The sequence below is a fragment of the Staurois parvus genome, unplaced genomic scaffold (assembly GCF_062004578.1).
Source record: "Staurois parvus isolate SC_StPar_1 unplaced genomic scaffold, SC_StPar_1.0 ptg000697l, whole genome shotgun sequence".
NCBI classification, from domain to species: Eukaryota; Metazoa; Chordata; class Amphibia; order Anura; family Ranidae; genus Staurois; species Staurois parvus.
Window position 1 is genome coordinate 5,785,109 of NW_028318493.1, and position 19,914 is coordinate 5,805,022.

At 40.7% G+C, this 19,914-nt stretch overlaps 1 protein-coding gene across 3 annotated transcripts in view; it reads right to left on the minus strand.

The window, feature by feature from the left end:
• Window positions 1–1,997: 1,997 nt before the first annotated feature.
• Window positions 1,998–19,914, minus strand: part of LOC149446100 (EF-hand calcium-binding domain-containing protein 6-like) — an 86,779-nt gene continuing 68,862 nt past the window's right edge. For all 3 annotated transcript variants that reach the window (XM_089653089.1, XM_089653090.1, XM_089653088.1), the window contains 6 exons: window positions 19,649–19,778; window positions 18,185–18,309; window positions 16,442–16,685; window positions 5,262–5,431; window positions 5,043–5,187; window positions 1,998–2,302 (listed from right to left, as the gene is read on the minus strand). In XM_089653089.1, the coding sequence (XP_089509215.1) occupies window positions 2,078–2,302; window positions 5,043–5,187; window positions 5,262–5,431; window positions 16,442–16,685; window positions 18,185–18,309; window positions 19,649–19,778 (1,039 nt within the window). In that variant the 3' untranslated portion in view covers window positions 1,998–2,077. The remainder of the gene's footprint in view (window positions 2,303–5,042; window positions 5,188–5,261; window positions 5,432–16,441; window positions 16,686–18,184; window positions 18,310–19,648; window positions 19,779–19,914) is intronic.

Below are 19,914 nucleotides of genomic sequence, written 5' to 3' on the forward strand. Positions count from 1 at the left end.
ATCAGCAGGACCGGTATCTGCTCCTTTGTGTAAGGAGGAACAGGATGAGCACTGCCAGAGCCCTACAAAATTACCCCCAGCAGGCCACTGGTGTGAATGTCTCTGACAAAACAATCAGAAACAGACTTCATGAGGGTGGCTTGAGGGCCCGACATCCTCTAGTGGGCCCTGTGCTCACTGCCCGGCACCATAGAGCTCGACTGGCATTTGCCATTGAACACCAGAATTGGCAGGTCCGCCACTGGTGCCCTGTGCTTTTCACAGATGAGAGCAGGTTCACCCTGAGCACATGTGACAGACGTGAAAGGGTCTGGAGAAGCCATGGAGAACGTTATGCTGCCTGTAACATTGTTCAGCATGACTGTTTTGGTGGTGGGTCAGTGATGTTCTGGGGAGGCATATCCATGGAAGGACGCACAGACCTCTACAGGCTAGACAATGGCATTCTGACTGCCATTAGGTATCAGGATGAAATACTTGGACCCATTGTCAGACCCTATGATGGTGCAGTGGGCCCTGGGTTCCTCCTGGTGCACAATGCCCGGCCTCATGTGGTGAGAGTATGCAGGCAGTTCCTGGAGGATGAAGGAATTGATACCATTGAATGGCCCCCACACTCGCCTGACCTAAATCCAATAGAACACCTCTGGGATATCATGTTTCGGTCCATCCGACGCCTCCAGGTTGCACCTCAGACTGTCCAGGAGCTCAGTGATGCCCTGGTCCAGATCTGGGAGGAAATCCCCCAGGACACCATCCGTCATATCTTTAGGAGCATTACCCGACATTGTCAGGCATGCATACAAGCACGTGGGGGCCATACAAACTACTGAGTACCATTCTGAGTTGATTTCAGAAAAATGGACTAGCCTGCTGCATCATTTTTTCACGTTGATTTTCGGGTGTCTTTGAATTCAGTCCTCTGTAGGTTGATCATTTTCATTTCCATCAAACGATGGGGCATCCTTACATTCCTAATACACTACCCCGTCCATATCAGTATAGATATCCAGCATGAGACTTTTCCCCATTGAGATCTGATGTGTTTTCAAAGTGTTCCTTTAATTTTTTTGAGCAGTGTATTTTATCAGCTCAAAACAAGCTGATGCTGAAGTCTTTTGCTGTAATTTGTTTATTAAGGTGTGATATGTTTACCTTTGTGTATTTGTCCCACAGTTAATTGAGTCACCTATTGTTTCTGTCTGTTGGCTAGTCCTCCTGGATGTTCCTACATAATGGGATTAGTCTGGTGCCAATTTGACCTTGTTACCTAATCAGTGTGGGATGTTTACCCCAATGTGGAATGCTTGTTTTTATTGTTCACATGGGGACTGCCCCTATTTCTGAAGTGTATAAAAACCTGTATTTCTGTTCAATAAACAGTTCCAGTTGCACTTAAGCTAGTGTCGTCTAGTGTCTTTGGGTGCAATGCCAAGCTATAATACCTTGGTCCTGTGTCCCAGCAGTGAGGAAGCAGTTCTCTGATGGAAACACCCAGGCACTGTGCCAGGCAGTCCATCACAGGTACAGTAGTTGGCAATTTTCTGTCCAATGCATGCTCAATTAGGACTTGTATTTCAGATCTGGCGCTGTGCCCGGCTGCAGGGCAATTGATGTTGTGCATACATTGGCCAGATACAGCACTAGATCTACGAAAGACAGGAGTCCCCTACTGCACATGCCCTGACAAGACAGTGCAAGTTGCTGCTACTGGGCATGTACTGGCCAGGGGCAGTGCCAGGTTTCAGAAAGACAGGAGCCCCTACTACACATGCACAGGTCAGGCAGTGCCAGTTGCCACTACAGTGCAGTACCAGGGCACTAAAAGTCGGTGGCCCTTACTGTGCATGAAGTGGGAGCACGCACAATAGGGTGTCAACAGGGAGATACTGGAGACAAAGAAGACCCTATAGGCAGAAACTCAACAGAAGAATCTTACATAGGCTGGTAATGCTGTAAAGACTGCACAAAACTGGGGAGAGGAAACAATGGTGAGCTCAGGTACACAGATACATTTATTTATTTTTTCTAGCAGGGTTTAAAATCACTTTAATCTCCACTGCAGTGGTTTTCTCTTTCATCCTTCCCTCCTCTTGTGATCTGAAACAAGTCTGGAGTAGTTGATCTTCCCTGCTAGATCTTTATCATAGTGAGACATGATATGATAAATGTCATCCTCATCCAGGAGGATGTTGCAGAGCTTCACCATTGATCGGAACTCCGGGAGTAGGAGGTAACCCCAACCGTGTGTGTCCAGTTTCTGGCAAGTTTGTAGAAGGTTCCTCCAATCCACTGAGGACAGCTGGAGAGAACAGGAAAAATATAACTGTGATTGCTAACAGTCTCCATGATCATACAGTTGAACTAGATTATAGAAGATCAAACTGAAAGGATCTGTCCATCTAAAAGAAGTAATATAGTTGTAGGTTAAGCATGGTGAGCTGTAGGAGTTTAGCTTCTAAGTACAGAAATGGTGGGAGCCCCTCGTAATGGGCACAGCAGGTGTGTAGATCCAGGAGCTCAGCACAGGGATGGTCACCACGGCCATATAATAGGCACAGGACACCTGGGAACACAGCACATGGATGGTGGGAACCAGGGGCGGACTGACCATTTGGAAACTGCCCGAGGGCCCGGGGTCAGTAGGGGGCCCCATGAGATGCCCATGGTACCGTTTTCATAGGCTTTTTTGAGTTTGGGCAAGGACACAGGGGCCCCATGATCCCCTATTGCCCGGGGGCCCCATGAGTTGTCAGTCCGCCCCTGGTGGGAACCCTTCATAATAGGTACAGAAGGTATAAAGTAAGTCAGTGCCGGATGGTGAGAACCTCTCATATGGGCACAGCATGTGTGTAAACCAGGGGACTCAGTGCAGGGATGGTGCTCCACCTCATAATAGGCACAGTAGATACCTAGACCCGGCACATTAGAACTGGAAAAGTAGGAGCCACTCATAACTGTCACAGCAGGTGTGCAGAGTTCTCATCCACAGAGTCCCTTACAGATAGAAGATCCATTCCGGGGTGAACTTTCCATGTTGAAAAATCAGGTTTGAGTTGGCTGACCTTTTAAAATGTATCTGAAGCAAGAAAATCCCAATATAGACACCTGTTCTTGGATTAACTGTCTAAATGGAGGATTCCCTCACTTTGGAGAGATATCTCCTTACTTCCTGTTGTGTCTACGGGACAGGAAGAGAAAGGAAATCTCTCCAATGAAACACAGCAAACAAAACCAAGCCAAAGCCAAGTTTGGATTTAGATATACTTTTATACTTCACCATTTTAACATTAAGAATATTGACCCCCAACATTTGTTTTTATTTTTGCCATTTTTCAACATGTAATACTATTTTAACCTATAATGCTGTTATACCCTATAATTGTTATATTATTATATCCTATAATTATTATTGTATCTTCTAATTATTATATTACTGTAACACTAGTATATCTTATAATAACTATATTATTAGATCTTATTATATCCTTTATTTTTAACATTATTATAACACTAATATATCTTATAATTATTATGTTATTATATTCTATAACCATTATATGATGATATCCTATAATCATTATATTATTATAAACACTATATTATTATATCCTATTATTATTACATTATTATTATTATATCCTAATATATCCTTTTAATTATAATATTATATACTAGTATATCCTATAATCATTATATTATATCCTTTATTTTTAATATTATTATAACACCAATATATCCTATAATTATTATGTTATTATATTCTATAACCATTATATGATGATATCCTATAATCATTATATTATTATAAACACTATATTATTATATCCTATTATTATTATTATTATTTTATTAATATATCCTAATATATTCTTTTAATTATAGTATTATATACTAGTATATCCTATAATCATATTATTATATCCTTTATTTTTAATATTATTATAACACCAATATATCCTATAATCATTATGTTATTATAAACACTATATTATTATATCCTATAATTATTATATTATTGTATCTTCTAATTATTATATTACTGTAACACTATTATATCTTATAATAACTATATTATTAGATCTTATTATATCCTTTATTTTAATATTATTATAACACTAATATATCTTATAATTATTATGTTATTATATTCTATAACCATTATAAGATGATATCCTATAATCATTATATTATTATAAACACTATATTATTATATCCTATGATTATTATATCCTATATTTATTGTAATATTATAACACTATTATATCCTATTATTTTTACATGATTGTAGACTATTATATACTATAATCAGGGCTTTTTATCAGCGGGAACGCAGGGGGAACACAGTTCCGGCACCTCCAGAAGTGAATGTATGTAATGGCATGTGGTGTGTTGGAGGATCTATTGTTGCTGGCTGCTGGGGGTTGATTGCCACTGGGGGCCTATTGTTGCTGGTGGGAGAGCTATTGTTGATGAGGGGGCCAATTAATGATGTAAGGGATTTACTGTTGAGGAAGGGGTCTATTGATGCTGGCTGCTGGGAAATCTATTGTTGCTGGCAGGGGTCTATTGTTTCTTGGGTAGATCTATTGTTACTGGGGGAGGTCTATTTTTGCTAACTGTAGGGAATCTATTTTACAACATTTCTTGATATTATGAACAAATTCCATATCAATTACTTAGTAACACAAAATATTATGTTTGTTCTGTATTCTCTGAAAGGGGTACTACTAGGGGGTGGAATCAAGGGACAGTGATCGGAGGTGGGTAGTGGGAGGAGACAAGGAGTGACTTGGAAAGGGGGGGGGGGGAGAGTACCTGCTACTATTCTCTGAGGAAAATTATTATTATAACACTTTTATATCCTATAATTATATACTATTATATCCTATGAGCATTATATTATTCTATCCTATTACATCTTATAATTATTATTTTATAGAAATCGATTGTATAATTAATATAATACTATTTTATTTTATACTTCGTATATTATTACGTATATCCTCTTAGATCCTATCATTTAATAACCCATTTATTACCTTCTGTCGTAGTTTGAAGGAGATTTCATTCAGACTCTGATCTATGGGCCCTCTCGGAGGGGTCACCGGTTTGACTTTGGCTCCATTCTGTCTGATTGTGGAGGTTTCGGTCTGGTAGGGTTGAAGGAACTTCACATAGGAAATTCTGCAATGACAGAATGAAGACGTTGTAGACATTTGAGTCAATATTCCACCAATCACATGATAGCGTTAGCTTACTTGTCTGGCCCGTGTCCGAATTTGGCAGCCAAGGTGTCACATTGGTGAATAGTGAGGTCTGGGCTCAGCTCCTGCAAGATGTCAAGAAATTCTTCTTTGGTGACACATCCCGAATTCTGAGGGTCCAATTCCTGGAACTGTCGCCTGAGGTCAGGCAGGAGGAGTTTGACCTAAAATACAGAAATATATTCAAACGCCCCAATGTCAGGACCTGCTGGAGGGTTATAACCTGTGCATATTTTTTTTTCTGCCATCTGTGCCCCATTAGGGGGATTTCCCTTCACTTCCTCCCCCATAGTCAAAACAGGAAGTGAAAGGAAATCCCTCCAAAATGAGGGAATTCCTGGGAATTTCTGCACATTGTATGTAGGACAGCCCATTCATTTCAATATACTGTTCTATGTGAAAAAAAATGCTTAAAAAAGGTCCCTGACCATTTTGAAAAGCTGCCTGCAAATCACTTTCTGTTGTCACCAGGACGAATAAGTGAACTTTCTTAGTGGGGAATCAAATATTTCCTACCTAGTTTCCTGGCTGGAGGACATCCAGCATTATCTAGCTCTGCCCTCCCCAGCCTGACTGTCCCTGGCCTGCCTCTTTCATTCATTTGATTTCAATTCTTTCAATCATGGAGGCTCAGTATAACATGTGGGAGTTAGCACATCTTCACATTGTGTGCATTAGTGGCTGCAACAAGTCAGATAGAGGCCACCTCATTGTTTGGCTTGAGAACATCCAGCATCATGTAGCACAGTGGTCCCCAAACTGCGGCCCAAAGGCTGGATGTGGCCCTTTGCTAGCCTTTACCCAGCCCTTGGGGCATTATTCCTAACACTGACACTAAAGTGGGGAATAATTCCCCTAACTGACACCAGCAATGGGACACTTTTCTTCCCACTAATATCAACGATGGAGCCCCATTCCATCCACTAACATCAATGATGGGCCAATATTCCTTTCAGTGATAGCAATGATGGGGCACTACTACTCACTGATGTTGGCCCTAAGACTTTTTCTACCCCCACTGGCCACAATCTGGCCCCCCTAAAGTCTGAAGGACAGTAAACTGTGTTGTTATATCACATAGACATAGGATTCTTCAGTTGTCCAATCTGTTGTCTTGTATCAACTTATAAGTCGACCTCAATGCTCTGTGTAATGGGGCAACTATGTGGCAAATGAGGTTTAATGTTGATAAATGTAAGGTTCTGCACTTGGGGGCTAAGAATATGCATGCATCATACATACTAGGGGGGGTACAACTGGGGGGTCAATGGTGGAGAAGGATCTGGGGATTCTGGTAGATCACAAGCTTAATAATGGCATGCAATGCCAAGCTGCGGTTTCTAAAGTGAGCAAAATCCTCTCTTGTATTAAAAGAGGTATAGACTCCAGAGAGAGATATCATTTCCTCCGGTACAAATCATTAGTAAGACCTCATCTGGAATATGCAGTTCAGTTTTGGGCAACAATTCACAAAAAGAACATTGGGGGACTGGAGAAAGTACAGAGAAGGGTAACTAAACTGATAAGAGGCATGGACGAGATCAGCTATGAGGAAAGATTAGAGGAACTGAATTTATTCTCTGTTGAAAAAAGGAGATTAAGGGGGGATATGATCTCCATGTATAATACATAAGGGGGGATATGATCTCCATGTATAATACATAAGGGAGGATATGATCTCCATGTATAATACATAAGAGAGGATATGATCTCCATGTATAATACATAAGGGGGGATATGATCTCCATGTATAATACATAAGGGGGGATATGATCTCCATGTATAATACATAAGGGGGGATATGATCTCCATGTATAATACATAAGGGGGATATGATCTCCATGTATAATACATAAGGGGGATATGATCTCCATGTATAATACATAAGGGGGGATATGATCTCCATGTATAATACATAAGGGGGGATATGATCTCCATGTATAATACATAAGGGGGGATATGATCACCATGTATAATACATAAGGGGGATATGATCTCCATGTATAATACATAAGGGGGATATGATCTCCATGTATAATACATAAGGGGGATATGATCTCCATGTATAATACATAAGGGGGGGGATATGATCTCCATGTATAATACATAAGGGGGGGATATGATCACAATGTATAATACATTGGGGGGGATATGATCTCCATGTATAATACATAAGGGGGGATATGATCACCATGTATAATACATAAGGGGGGATATGATCACCATGTATAATACATAAGGGGGGGATATGATCACCATGTATAATACATAAGGGGGGGATATGATCTCCATGTATAATACATAAGGGTAGATATGATCACCATGTATAATAAATTAGGGGGGATATGATCTCCATGTATAAAACATAAGGGGGGATATGATCTCTATGTATAATACATAAGGGGGGATATGATCTCCATGTATAATACATAAGGGGGGATATGATCTCCATGTATAAATACATGTTCATATTGTTCATATTGTGAACCTGGTGTAGAGCTATTCACTCTGAGGTCATCACAGAGGACAAGAGGGCACTCTCTACGTCTGGAGGAAAAGAAATGTAATCTCCAAATACGGAAAGGTTTCTTCACAGTAAGAGCTGTGAAAATGTGGAATAGACTCCCTCAAGAGCTGGTTCTGGCCAGCTCAGTGGATTGCTTTAAAAAAGTCCTGGATTCTTTCCTATATACACAGAATATAACTGGATATATCATTTATAGGTAAAGTTGATCCAGGGAATATCCGATTGCCTCTCAGGAAGGAGCAAATTGGATCATGCTTTGCTGGGTTTTATTGACTTCCTCTGGATCAACTGTGGGTGTAGGATTGTAACTTTTTTTTTTTTTTAACGGTTGAACTGGATGGACTTTGTCTTTTTTCAGTCAGACTAATTATGTAACTACAGTGAGGAACAGAAGTATTTGAACACCCTGCGATTTTGCAAGTTCTCCCATTTAGAAATCATGGAGGGGTCTGAAATTCACATTGTAGGTGCATTCCCACTCTGAGAGACAGAATTTAAATAAATTCAGGCAATCACATTGTATGATTTTTAAAGAATGTATTTGTCTTGCACTGCTGAACATAAGTATTTGGACACCTGAGAAAATCAGTGTTAATATTTGGTACAGAAGCCTTTGTTTGCAATTACAGAGGTCAAACGTTTCCTGTAGTTCTTGACCAGGTTTGCACTGCAACAGGGGTTTTGGCCGACTCCTCCACACAGATCTCCTTTAGATCTGTCAGGTTTCGGGGCTGTCGCTGAGCAACACGGAGTTTCAGTTCCCTCCAAAGATGTTCTATTGGATTTAGGTCTGGAGACTGACTAGGCCACTCCAGGACCTTGATATGCTTCTTTCGGAGCCACTCCTTGGTTATCCTGGCTATGTGCTTCGGGTCGTTGTCATGTTGGAAGACCCAGCCACGACCCATCTTCAATGCTCTGACTGAGGGAAGGAGGTTGTTGGTCAAAATCTCACAATAAATAACCCCATTCATCCTCTCCTTAATACAGTGCAGTCGTCCTGTCCCCTTCGCAGAAAAGCACCCCCAAAGCATGATATTACCACCCCCATGCTTCACAGAAGGGATGGTGTTCTTGGGATGCAACTCATCCTTTTTCCTCCAAACACGAAGAGTGAGGTTTAGACCAAAAAGTTCTACTTTGGTCTCATCTGACCACATGACTTTCTCCCATGCCTCCTCTGGATCATCCAGATGGTCATTGGCAAACTTCAGACGGGCCTGGACATGTGATGACTTGAGCAGGGGAACCTTCTGTGCAATGCATGACTTGAAACCATGACAGCGTAGTGTTCTACCGACAGTGACCTTTGAAACTGTGGTCCCAGCTCTCTTCATGTCATTGACCAGCTCCTCCCTTGTAGTTCTGGGCTGATTCCTCACCTTTCTTATCATCAGTGATACCCCACGAGGTTAGATCTTGCATGGAGCCCCAGTCCGAGGGAGACTGACAGTCGTCTTTAGCCTCTTCCATTTTCTAACAATTGCTCCAACAGTTGATCTATTTTCACCAAGCTGCTTGGCAATTGCCCCGTAGCCCTTTCCAGCCTTGTGGAGGTCCACAATTTTGTCTCTGGTGTCTTTTGACAGCTCTTTGGTCTTGCCCATGGTAGTAGTTGGCGTCTGACCGACTGTGGGGTGGACAGGTGTCTTTGAAGAGCTCAGACAGGTGCTACTAAGTTAGATTAATGAGTGGAGTAGAGGTGGACTTTTTAAAGGCGCAGTAACAGGTCTTTGAGAGCCAGAATTCTTGCTGTTTCTTAGGTGTTCAAATACTTATGTTCAGCAGTGCAAGACAAATAAATTCTTTAAAATCATACAATGTGATTTCCTGAATCTTTTTTTTAAATTCTGTCTCTCAGAGTGGGAATGCACCTACAATGTGAATTTCACACCCCTCCATGATTTCTAAGTGGGAGAACTTGCAAAATCGCAGGGTGTTCAAATACGTCTGTTACTCATTGTATATCCAATCCATAAGATTTATACATCACACACAGAAGGTGACGAGTGTATTTATAAATGTATTTTCCCACAGCAACAAGTCCAACAGTTCTTTTCCAGAAAGAGATTTAATGTTCTCAGCAACAATCCTTAAGACAGAGGTACAGACAAGGCAGATGACAGGCTACTTAGAATATTCATACAATCAGACACCTTCAGAGGATCCACTTCCTCCTGTCACAACCAGGGGTGGACTGACAACTCCTGGGGGCCCCCGGGCAATAGGTGATCAAGGGGCCCCTGTGTCCTTGCCCAAACTCAAAAAAGACTATGAAAAAGGTACCAGGGGCATCTCATGGGGCCCCCTACTGACCCCGAGCCCTCGGGCAGTGCTCAAGTTTCCAAATGGTCAATCCGCCCCTGGTCACAACTCAACCAAAAAACCTTCCATAATATACACCTTTTCCCATTGACCAAAGTGTCGAGCAATCTGATTGGTTGGTTTTATGAGCATGTTTGATCCTATGTGTTACAAACAATGTATCTAGATCTAGAACAGCTGCATGCATAGATTTTAATTAAAAAGTTCAATGGATACTCCTTGTCTTGTTTATGGCAAAACTGCAATCTTTACCAACCTTGTACAAAGGTGGAAATTCTCTTCACCATAAACAACACTATGAATATTTAAGAGGCACTAAACCCATTTACCATGGTACTTCTCATACTGTTTACGGGAAAATTGGGTGTTTTTACCCTTCCTGTATAGGTAAAGACTATCTCTTTAACAAAGTCTATTTCTCATAATCAAGGGCCTCATCAATATTTAAGACCTTTCCAAATCTAATCAGATAAACTTGCATTTTACAATGCTGGTAGATTTGCAAACAACCTGCTCTGAAACGTTCCCTGACTTTCCACATATTTATCCAAAAACAGGTTAGCCCAACATAACAAAGGTAAGATAATTACCTCGTGCATAAATGAACATAGTAAGGAGTCCTTGGCTATCCTTTTGGCCAAAAACATGAATATACACTATATATATATATATTTACAATATCCTGCAAACTGGCCCTTTGTTTGGAAAGTTTGGAGACCCCCAATCTAGCACTTTTCTGTCCCAGCCTGGCTGTCCCTGGTTCACCCTGTTCATTCATTGGATATCTGTTCTTTCAATCAAGGAGGCGTAGCATTACATGTGGGCTTTATCTAGGGTGGTCTGCATGCAAATACAGCAGGCTTAGGAACCCCCACTCCTCCAGACTGACACCATCCATCAAGGCTTTTTAAAATTCAACATTAACAGCCTCCCAAAGCCCAGGGCCGGACTGACAACTCATGGGGCCCCCGAGCAATAGGGGATCATGGGGCCCCTGTGTCCTTGCCCACACTCAAAGCTCACCCAAAAAAGCCTAAAAAAAGTACCAGGGGCATTTCATGGGGCCCCCTACTGACCCCGGGCCCTCTGGCAGTGCCCGAGTGCTCAAATGGTCAGTCCGCCCCGGTACAGCACTCTGCTAACCCCTCCCACCAGCCATAAATTGCCTGTATTGCATAGAGAAGCACAGTGAGCCAGTGATGACATCATTGGACATAAAATGAGTTATGTAATGACATGAAAAGGCTTTATTTAAATCTTTCATCGGCATGTTGATGAGTGTCGAAAGGAGGAAATGGGGGAGCCAAAATATAAGCAGATTAAACTTCAACTTCATATATTTATATATAGAGGGCCTTGGTGCAAGAAAGCACGAAGGGCTCCTCTGACCCATTTCTGAGCCATTTCCATTGGGATTGGGGCCCTTGCCATTGGTCTTTGGTCCCTTCCCACTGATCCTAGGACCTTTTCCATTGGTCCCAGGGCCCTTCCCTCCAAGGCCAGAGCCCTTCCCACTGATTTACTCTCTTCATGGGGCCCTTTATTATGGCCCCACAGAGGGACACTTTCACATGTTCTGCAGCTGGCCCCCTTCCTGACGTCTTGTGACCCCTCCAAGCTGCTGAATGCCAGGACCAGGTCATAAGTGTGACCTTTGTGACCCTGGTAGTTCTGCCATTGTTTAGATCACTCTTTAAAGGGCACTATTTGTTAATCATTAAAAATAACAGATTGATGTATCAATTCTGTATCAAAATTTTGTTCACAAGTTTCAGAATATCCCCAGTCTAAACAGTTTTACTGGAACTGACTGGGAGTTTCAGAGTTAATGTATCGCTGAGCGATCCACATTTACAGGACAAAGCGCCACAGCGGTCCACTTACAAACATGATTAGCTCCGCAGTCAGCTCCATTGAGTCCTGTCGCTCATTATATAACATTGGGGTCTATAACATCTCCTTCTCCGATTTCCCACCTTAACCCGTACAGCCAAATAAAAGCTCTCCACGATTAGGATCGGGGCTCTTTATTCTCAGCTCCATTAGCTGGCCCGTCAATGTCTTCCTCGCACACTGGGCCCATTGTCCTCCTATGTCCTCTTTCTCTGGAGCAGACTAATTGTGGATGAAATGGGAACACTGTCTCGGAAGATACAAGGTTTCTATCAATTTATGGATGGGCTATCCCTATATCATGGGAACTCTGGAAGTCTATGGACAGGGGCAGCTAATATTGTATATTTGCCTTGCACAGAGACTGGTTTAGTACTCAGGGAAGAAAAACAGATAGCTGGATGATCTATGCCTCGATAAATTCATGGAATTCATGGCTAGCAAGATTTCAAAGAAAATCCACTGGAACAGGCTTTTAAAGTCGAAAACTCCAATGGATATATTTTTGTCCTTCCTGATTGAGATTTACACAGCTCCGTGCCAGCCAGCAGTCCTGATTTATATCTGCTGCTGATGAAGGCTAATGACACCTACTGAAAAATGTTTTTAAATAAAAGGCATTTTTTAATAATTAAAGCAATATTAAACCCAAAAGCAAACATTATATTGCAGCTTACCAATTCTTAGATGTGATGACTGCATTTGTTTTCTTTTTTCTCTCATTCCTATATTTTCATCTGGTGATCTGGCCAGAAAGTCTATTGTTTTTTCAAAAAGAACAAGCTCTGTTCCAGCTGTGTCAGTTTACAGGGATAAGACACACCATTCAACACTGACAGAGGTGCTTAAAATTATCAGTTTTATTTATTTATGTAAAACCTTTATCCCAAAATTAAAATACTGCTTGTGTAACTGCAGTGTGAGCTGGAGTTTGGATTCAGTTTGTTAGTGTATCTAAATCTGCTAGTGCATCTAATAATCCCCTCCCCACAGACAATGCTGCTGTCCAAAGGTGTCACTGTGCTCCTACATCCAGAGTGGGTGCTCTAATACATGAGGTGTGTTACTAGGTGAAAACAGAGGGAGAAAAGAAAAAAAAAAAGAAGGAAACGAATGCAGACAACACATGTAATGATTGGTAGGCTGCAATATATTACATTTTTTATTTTTGGTTTAATACTGCTTTAACCTCCCTGACGGTATTCCTGAGAGTAGCTCGGGGTTAACTTTCAGTACCAAAAGCGGTAACCCCGAGCTACACTTGGGATTACCCTGCAGCGTTGCTCTGGGATCCCTTCTGCACTTACCTTGTCCTGCGCTCCCACGATGTCCCCCCTGCAGCGTCCCCGGCCATCTCCTCTGGCCGATGCCAGCATCTGTCTTCCGGGTTCCATTCCCTGCGAGCGTCAGTACCAGGGGCGGACTGACCATTTGGAAACTCAGGCACTGCCCGAGGGCCCGGGGTCAGTGGGGGCCCCATGAGATGCCCCTGGTACCTTTTTCATAGGCTTTTTTGAGTTTGGGCAAGGACACAGGGGCCCCATGATCTCCTATTGCTCGGGGGCCCCATGAGTTGTCAGTCCGCCCCTGGTCAGTACATACGGGGGACGGAACCGGCGGGAAATTAAAAAATTTAAAAAGTGACATTCACTAAATACACTAAAATCACATAGTATAACATTGCTGTTTCAAACCATTTCACATACATTTTGTCCCGAGTGCTTTGTCCTGTGCCCTGCCTGCATTTGTACTGTTCTTTCTGCCTGGAAACTGAGAAATGTCCATGGCGTCCAAAAAGCGTCCCTTTAGGTCAAAAGCGGTTTTAGACCGGCTAGAGTACAGCCATAGTAAATCAGAACCACTTGCAGAATTGAGTGATAATGATTTGTGGGGGAAATTCGTCATCAGACACTGAAAACAATTTTGTGACTTTGCTCAGCGATGTGCGAACTTGGCGCTATATTTCAAATTTCAGTGTTTTTGGTTTGATTATATTATTGAATTAAATTTATTATTACTATATTAATATTTTTTATGCTTATTTATTATATTATCATTTATGATTTCGCGTTTCAAATTTTATCATACCCGGGATGTTTACTAGACTCTTGTTCGGACAGATTTCAGTGAGTTATTCCTAAAAATTACAGGCCTACAATAAAAAAACAACATATTTCCATGCAAAAATAATGTACTGCTTTGAGCACAGAAATATGGACATAATCAGACCGCTAGGGAGGTTAATATAAAAATGTGATTTTTTTTGTTTGTTTGTCGCAGGTCTGTATCAAGTCATCTATCAAGTATCAAGGGGTAGGACAGGGGAACTGGGCGTAGTAGTGCATGCAATAGTCACGGAGCATGGCTATGAGCAGCTTGGAGGAATGATCGATGTTTACATCGCTGCTTCCGACAGGAGCTCCCCACAGGTGCACTCACTGAACAGTTGGCAGTGACAATTGAACTCACTGCCTGAGCTCAGCAAAAGGAAAGATCACAAATTGGGTTTGTGGCAGGGGAGGAGCTGACAGCTAGAAATGGAAGCAGTAAAGAAGGGATTTTCTTTACAACTCATTAGCATTTCCTTGGAGAGACAAAGACAGGTATTTATACATGAGCTTATGGAGCTGTATTTAAATGTTCATGAGAGTTCTTTTAATATGTCACTACAAGGGAAACAAATGTGTACTGAACCACTGAAAACAAAAGCACTTTTATGAATCTTTTAAATGTGGAGTGTTAAAGTGTGACAGGGCACAGAGGTCTGAAAAAACCCTGCTCACTTCCCGATTTGAACTTGTGGAAACCATCACTCAGTGGGCGGATTGTGCATGCTGGGGTGGCTCCATCTAGTGCCTGTAGATACCTTTATTCTCTGATTCTGTATTACTCTATTTTACTATCTCTGTCTATTTCTATCTTTACTTCTCTCATTTTACTTTATCCCTTTCTTTCTCCCCCTCTCTCTCTCTCGCTCCTTCTTTCTCTTTCTCTCTCCCTCCCTCCCACTCTGTCACTCTCTCCCTCCCACTCTCTCTCCCTCTTTCTCTTTCCTTCTGTCCCACTCTCTCTCTAACTTCCTCCCTCTCAGTGCGAATGTGTCAATCATTTGCAAAGCCCTTACAAATCTTCACCATAATTTGCTTAATATGTTCATTTCCTAGGATTGTAATCGCCATCTAGTGGCAATAATACAGTATTTTCCTGATTGAGGAAAATAATGCACTATGGACAGTAGATGGAGCTGATTATCCTTGAAAATAAACATTTTGATACAAATTTTGGTGATCTTTGACACCTGTTTACACAATTACATAGATTCTTTTTCTCTCTCTCTCTTCATTTCTATCTCTCTTTCTTTCATCCTTTCTCTATCTCTCTTTCTATCTCGTTTTCATTTGTGCTTTCTCTTTCTACTGCACTTTCTTTCTTTCTCTCTCTATGTTTCATTTCTCCTTTCTCTTTCTATCGCTCTTTTTTTCTTTCTTTCTTATTATCTATTTGTCTTTCTATCTCTCGTTCTTCCGTCCTTTCTCTCTCTGTCTCTTTCTCTCTCTCTCTTTTGCTTTTTTTTCTTTCTACCTTTGTGTTTCTACTTCTTTCTTTCGTCATTTCTCTCTCTTTCTTTTCTCTTTTTATCTCTCTTTCTACTTCTCTTTATTTCTATCTCTGTTTCTTTCTCTCTTGCTTTTTTTTTTCTTTCTCTCTCTTTCTTTCTCCTTCTCTTTCTTTCCTTTCTCTTTTTATCTCTTTCTACTTTTCTTATTCTACCTCTTTCTTCCTTTCTCTTTCTATCTCTCTCTCGCTCTTCCTTTCTCTTTCTATCTCTCCCTTTTTATCTTCTTTCTTCCTTTCTCTTTCTACTTCTCTTTCTTTCTCCATTTCTCTCCCTTTTTTTTTCTTTCTGTCTCTCTTTCTTCCTTTCTCTATCTCTCTTCCTTTCGTTCTTTCTCATTATCTCTTAATTTTTATAATCTTCCTCTCTTACGTTTTTGAAAGTTATTTGCAAATAATTATGTAAGAGGTTCACAGATAGAAGCCATAATGAAGCCATACTAGGAATTTAGATGAGATGAATCAGAACTTTCAAGTTGGTGACAGCTATCACTCAATACTGATATTACTTAGCACTAAAAATCAAACATAAGGTGGAGAATATGTCAAGGCATGAAAAACTGAATCCAGAGATAAATGGTATTTAGGACATCACATGACCGCATCTCATACATTTCTGCACCTCAGCTTAAAGTTCTCCTTGAGGTGCAGGAGTCTCTTGCTTCACTGAATAGCAGTTGACCATAAATTGGTCACAATGCTTCTATTCAATATTGGTAAGTCCTGCTACTCATAGTAAACAGGATAGATTCCACAGCAGAAAGTCCAGAAACAATTGTACTAACAACACTGATGCTGGGCTTGCTTCTCTTACCTTGGTCTGCAGGAAATTGGCGATGATCTTGGTGTCGGAATTCAGTTTTAGAGAGCGAATCAGGCAGTCACCATCACCTCTGACTGGTGGAGAGATTTTAGCATTGAGAAAACACGAGGATTTGATGGAAAAGCCAAAGTGTCTGACAAACTGGAAGTAATCCACTGTCTGGTCCTGATTCTGGATCAGCGTTCTCCAGACCTTACCAACCTCCTCTCTGGACATTTCTGGATGAATACCACATCTAGAATAGGAAACAGGCTTTGTCATATATTCTTGGTAACAGCTAGTTTTTGGGGATGAGGCTTGGATTTGGGTCAAACATGAATTAATCGCGAACCCAGAACCTTCTAATGTGCACTTTGCAGCATCTGAATTCCCAGCTCTTTTTTTAAGAACTACATCTTACTGTTCCATAACACCACTTGCAGCTTTAGGGCATTTAAAGGATTTATGCAGTTTCAATGTTACCCTCTAAACAACATGAAAAGATCCCTTCCCCACTGAAAAGTATTTTTTAAAACCATGTCCCCAATGGTGGGTATTTTTAATACCATGATCCCCATGGCAGGTATTTTTAATACTGAGCCCCATGGTGGGTATTTTTTAATATCATGTTCTCCATGTCAGGTATTTATGTAATACCATGATCCGCATGGCAGGTATTTATTTATTATCATGTACCCCATGGCAGGTATTTTTAATACCATGATCTCGATGGCAGGCATTTTATAATATTATGTCCCCATAACAGGTATTTTTAATATCATGTCCCCCATGACAGGTTTTAATACCATGTCCACCATGGTCAGGTAGTTTTTTTTATACCATGATCCCTATGACAGGTATTTATGTAATACAATGTCCCCCATGGCAGGTATTTTTTTATTATGATGTTACTCATGGCAGGTATTTTTTAATACCATGGCCCCAATGGCAGGCATTTTTTTAATATCATGTCCCCATGATAGGTATTTTAATACCATGTATACCATGGCAAGTATTTTTTAATACCATGTCCCCCACGGCAAGTATTTTTTAATACCATGTCCCCCATGGCAAGTATTTTTTAATACCATGTCCCCCATGGCAGGCATTTTTTAATAACGTGTCCCATGGCAGTTATTTTTTAATACTATGCCCCCACACTAGTGCAGTGAAATCAGTCTTCACCGTTGTCACCCTATGGATATGGTAGTCTTATTAGTATTATATAGGCAGAACATTGGTAATGAACTTTAAGTAAAAGACATACCAATTAAAACCCAATGCCAGCAAACATTTTTTAAACTGTTACAGAAACATTTTATTTGTTTTGGGTTCAAAACCATACAAATAAAAGATGACCATTGTAAGCACCCCCAGCAGTGTTTTACGGTTCATTTCATGTAACTCTCACTTTTGCTGTACAGCTTGGCCTGTTACAGGAAGTGAAAAAAATAATGGATCTACTGGAAGGACCAGCAGGTAATAAAACTATACTATGGAGGTGGGGTACCTCTGGCAAGTGATCCTTTATTGTCAACCAGTTCATCCAATCTGACTGGCAATCTGGCAAACTGGTTCACTCATCTTTATATAGTAGGCAGCTGTGACAAAGACAGTTTAGATCCACGCCTGTGCAGATCCATTTCCTCAGACATGGATTTCCCCTTTAAGAACTTAAAGTAATATCTTGAAACAATGTATCACCATAAGGATTTTTTTTTGAAGACCCAGATACTGACCGGATGGTGGATTTACCTTTTCAGTAGCTGGTACAGGCTCTCTGCTGTCATCCTCCTGGTATTCATGGGATCCATCTCATTGAAATTCCTTTCCAGAAATTCATAATTATTCTTAACAAGATTTTTTATGACTCCAGTAAGCTGAAAAATGATGACATTTTATGCTGAAATTAGAACTTTACTATTTTAATTTGTTTGATCTTCAACATTTTGCCTTTTCTAGAATTATACATTTTTTTTTGTGGCTACACCACAAAACTACTGAGTGAGGAAAAGAAATCCATTCCGCTGGTAATTGGACAGAGTGGAGTCCATTATCTTCTCCATCAATGTACAGGTTAACTGATAGTTGCAAATGTCCCCTATAGAGGATTCTGCTGGGTCCCTTTCTTAGGTTATGCCTGGTCAGGTATAGGATTTAATGGGGATCCTACTTAAAGACACAGTCCACCTTTCACAGCACAGCCACGTCATCCATTCATAGATTGCTGAATGGGTAGACTACAAGTCCCATTTGCCCCAGTGCAGTATTCAGGCACTGGGGAAAGTAACAGAACTCATTTTCCAGAGTTCTGTTACTTGTCCCAGTGGCTGAATACAGGTGCTCCCGATGCATGAGACTCTGGATATAATCGACTCATTAGTATTGCTCTTATAAGACCAGGGGCGGACTGACCATTTGGAAACTTGGGCACTGACCGAGGGCCCGGGGTCAGTAGGGGGCCCCATGACATGCCCCTGGTACCTTTTTCATAGGCTTTTTTGAGTTTGGGCAAGGACACAGGGGCCCCATAATCCCCTATTGCCCGGGGGCCCCATGAGTTGTCAGTCCGCCCCTGTATAGGACGGAAGGTAGTTGTATAACATTTAATTCATACTGTGTGTGGCCCGGGTCATTTTAAGGTGATAATGTTATCATACTTTATTTTAATGTGAATTGAGGATCTATTTAGCCTAATAGGTCTATTACCTTTTTGTGAATTTAATAAAGCTGTTGGTTTTATTCATACCGCTGTTGGTTCTCTTTTTAAACCTCTTTTTTTTTGAGGGGGTCTCTTGGATCCCCCAACATCTTTTTCTCTATACTTTGGTTTTTGAGGACCCCACCATGTTCAATAAGGCGAGTCAGTGATGACCGTAGCAACCATTTTTTGGCTCCCTAGTTAGGGAGAGGTAATAATAGAATATTTTTTATTTTATTAATTGATTATTTTAAATCATACAACTGACTCTAAGTCAGGATTTTTGACTTCATGTAAAAATTGATGCAGGTCTGAAGCCAAAAGGTAGTCCAACCAAATAGTATCTTGATTTAGACTTTTCATTCGCTCACTTTGCATTTTGTAAATTGATAAAAATAAACAATTAAAATATATATTTTTTAAACCAATCTTACTTTATAGCATTTCTTCCCACCATAAAACGTTTGTACAGTACTGTGTATATTCCTATATACAAAAAAATGGTGTTCTTTTTTTACCTGCTCCACATTCCTCACTTGTGCTTTGTCACTTTTCCCCTTATTGCCGACTTTACTGACTTTTTTCGATTTTTGGCTGCAGTTGGTCAGAATTGTTTTGTTTCCGCCCCACAGACTCAAATTCTCATCCCTGTATTTAGAGAAAAGTAACTTTGTTTCTGTTTGTGGTATATGGATGTGAGTGCAAGCACATTCACTGATCACATATAAATTATAATTATACTTAATTATAAAAGCCTCCAATTATCCCACTGTACAACACAGAA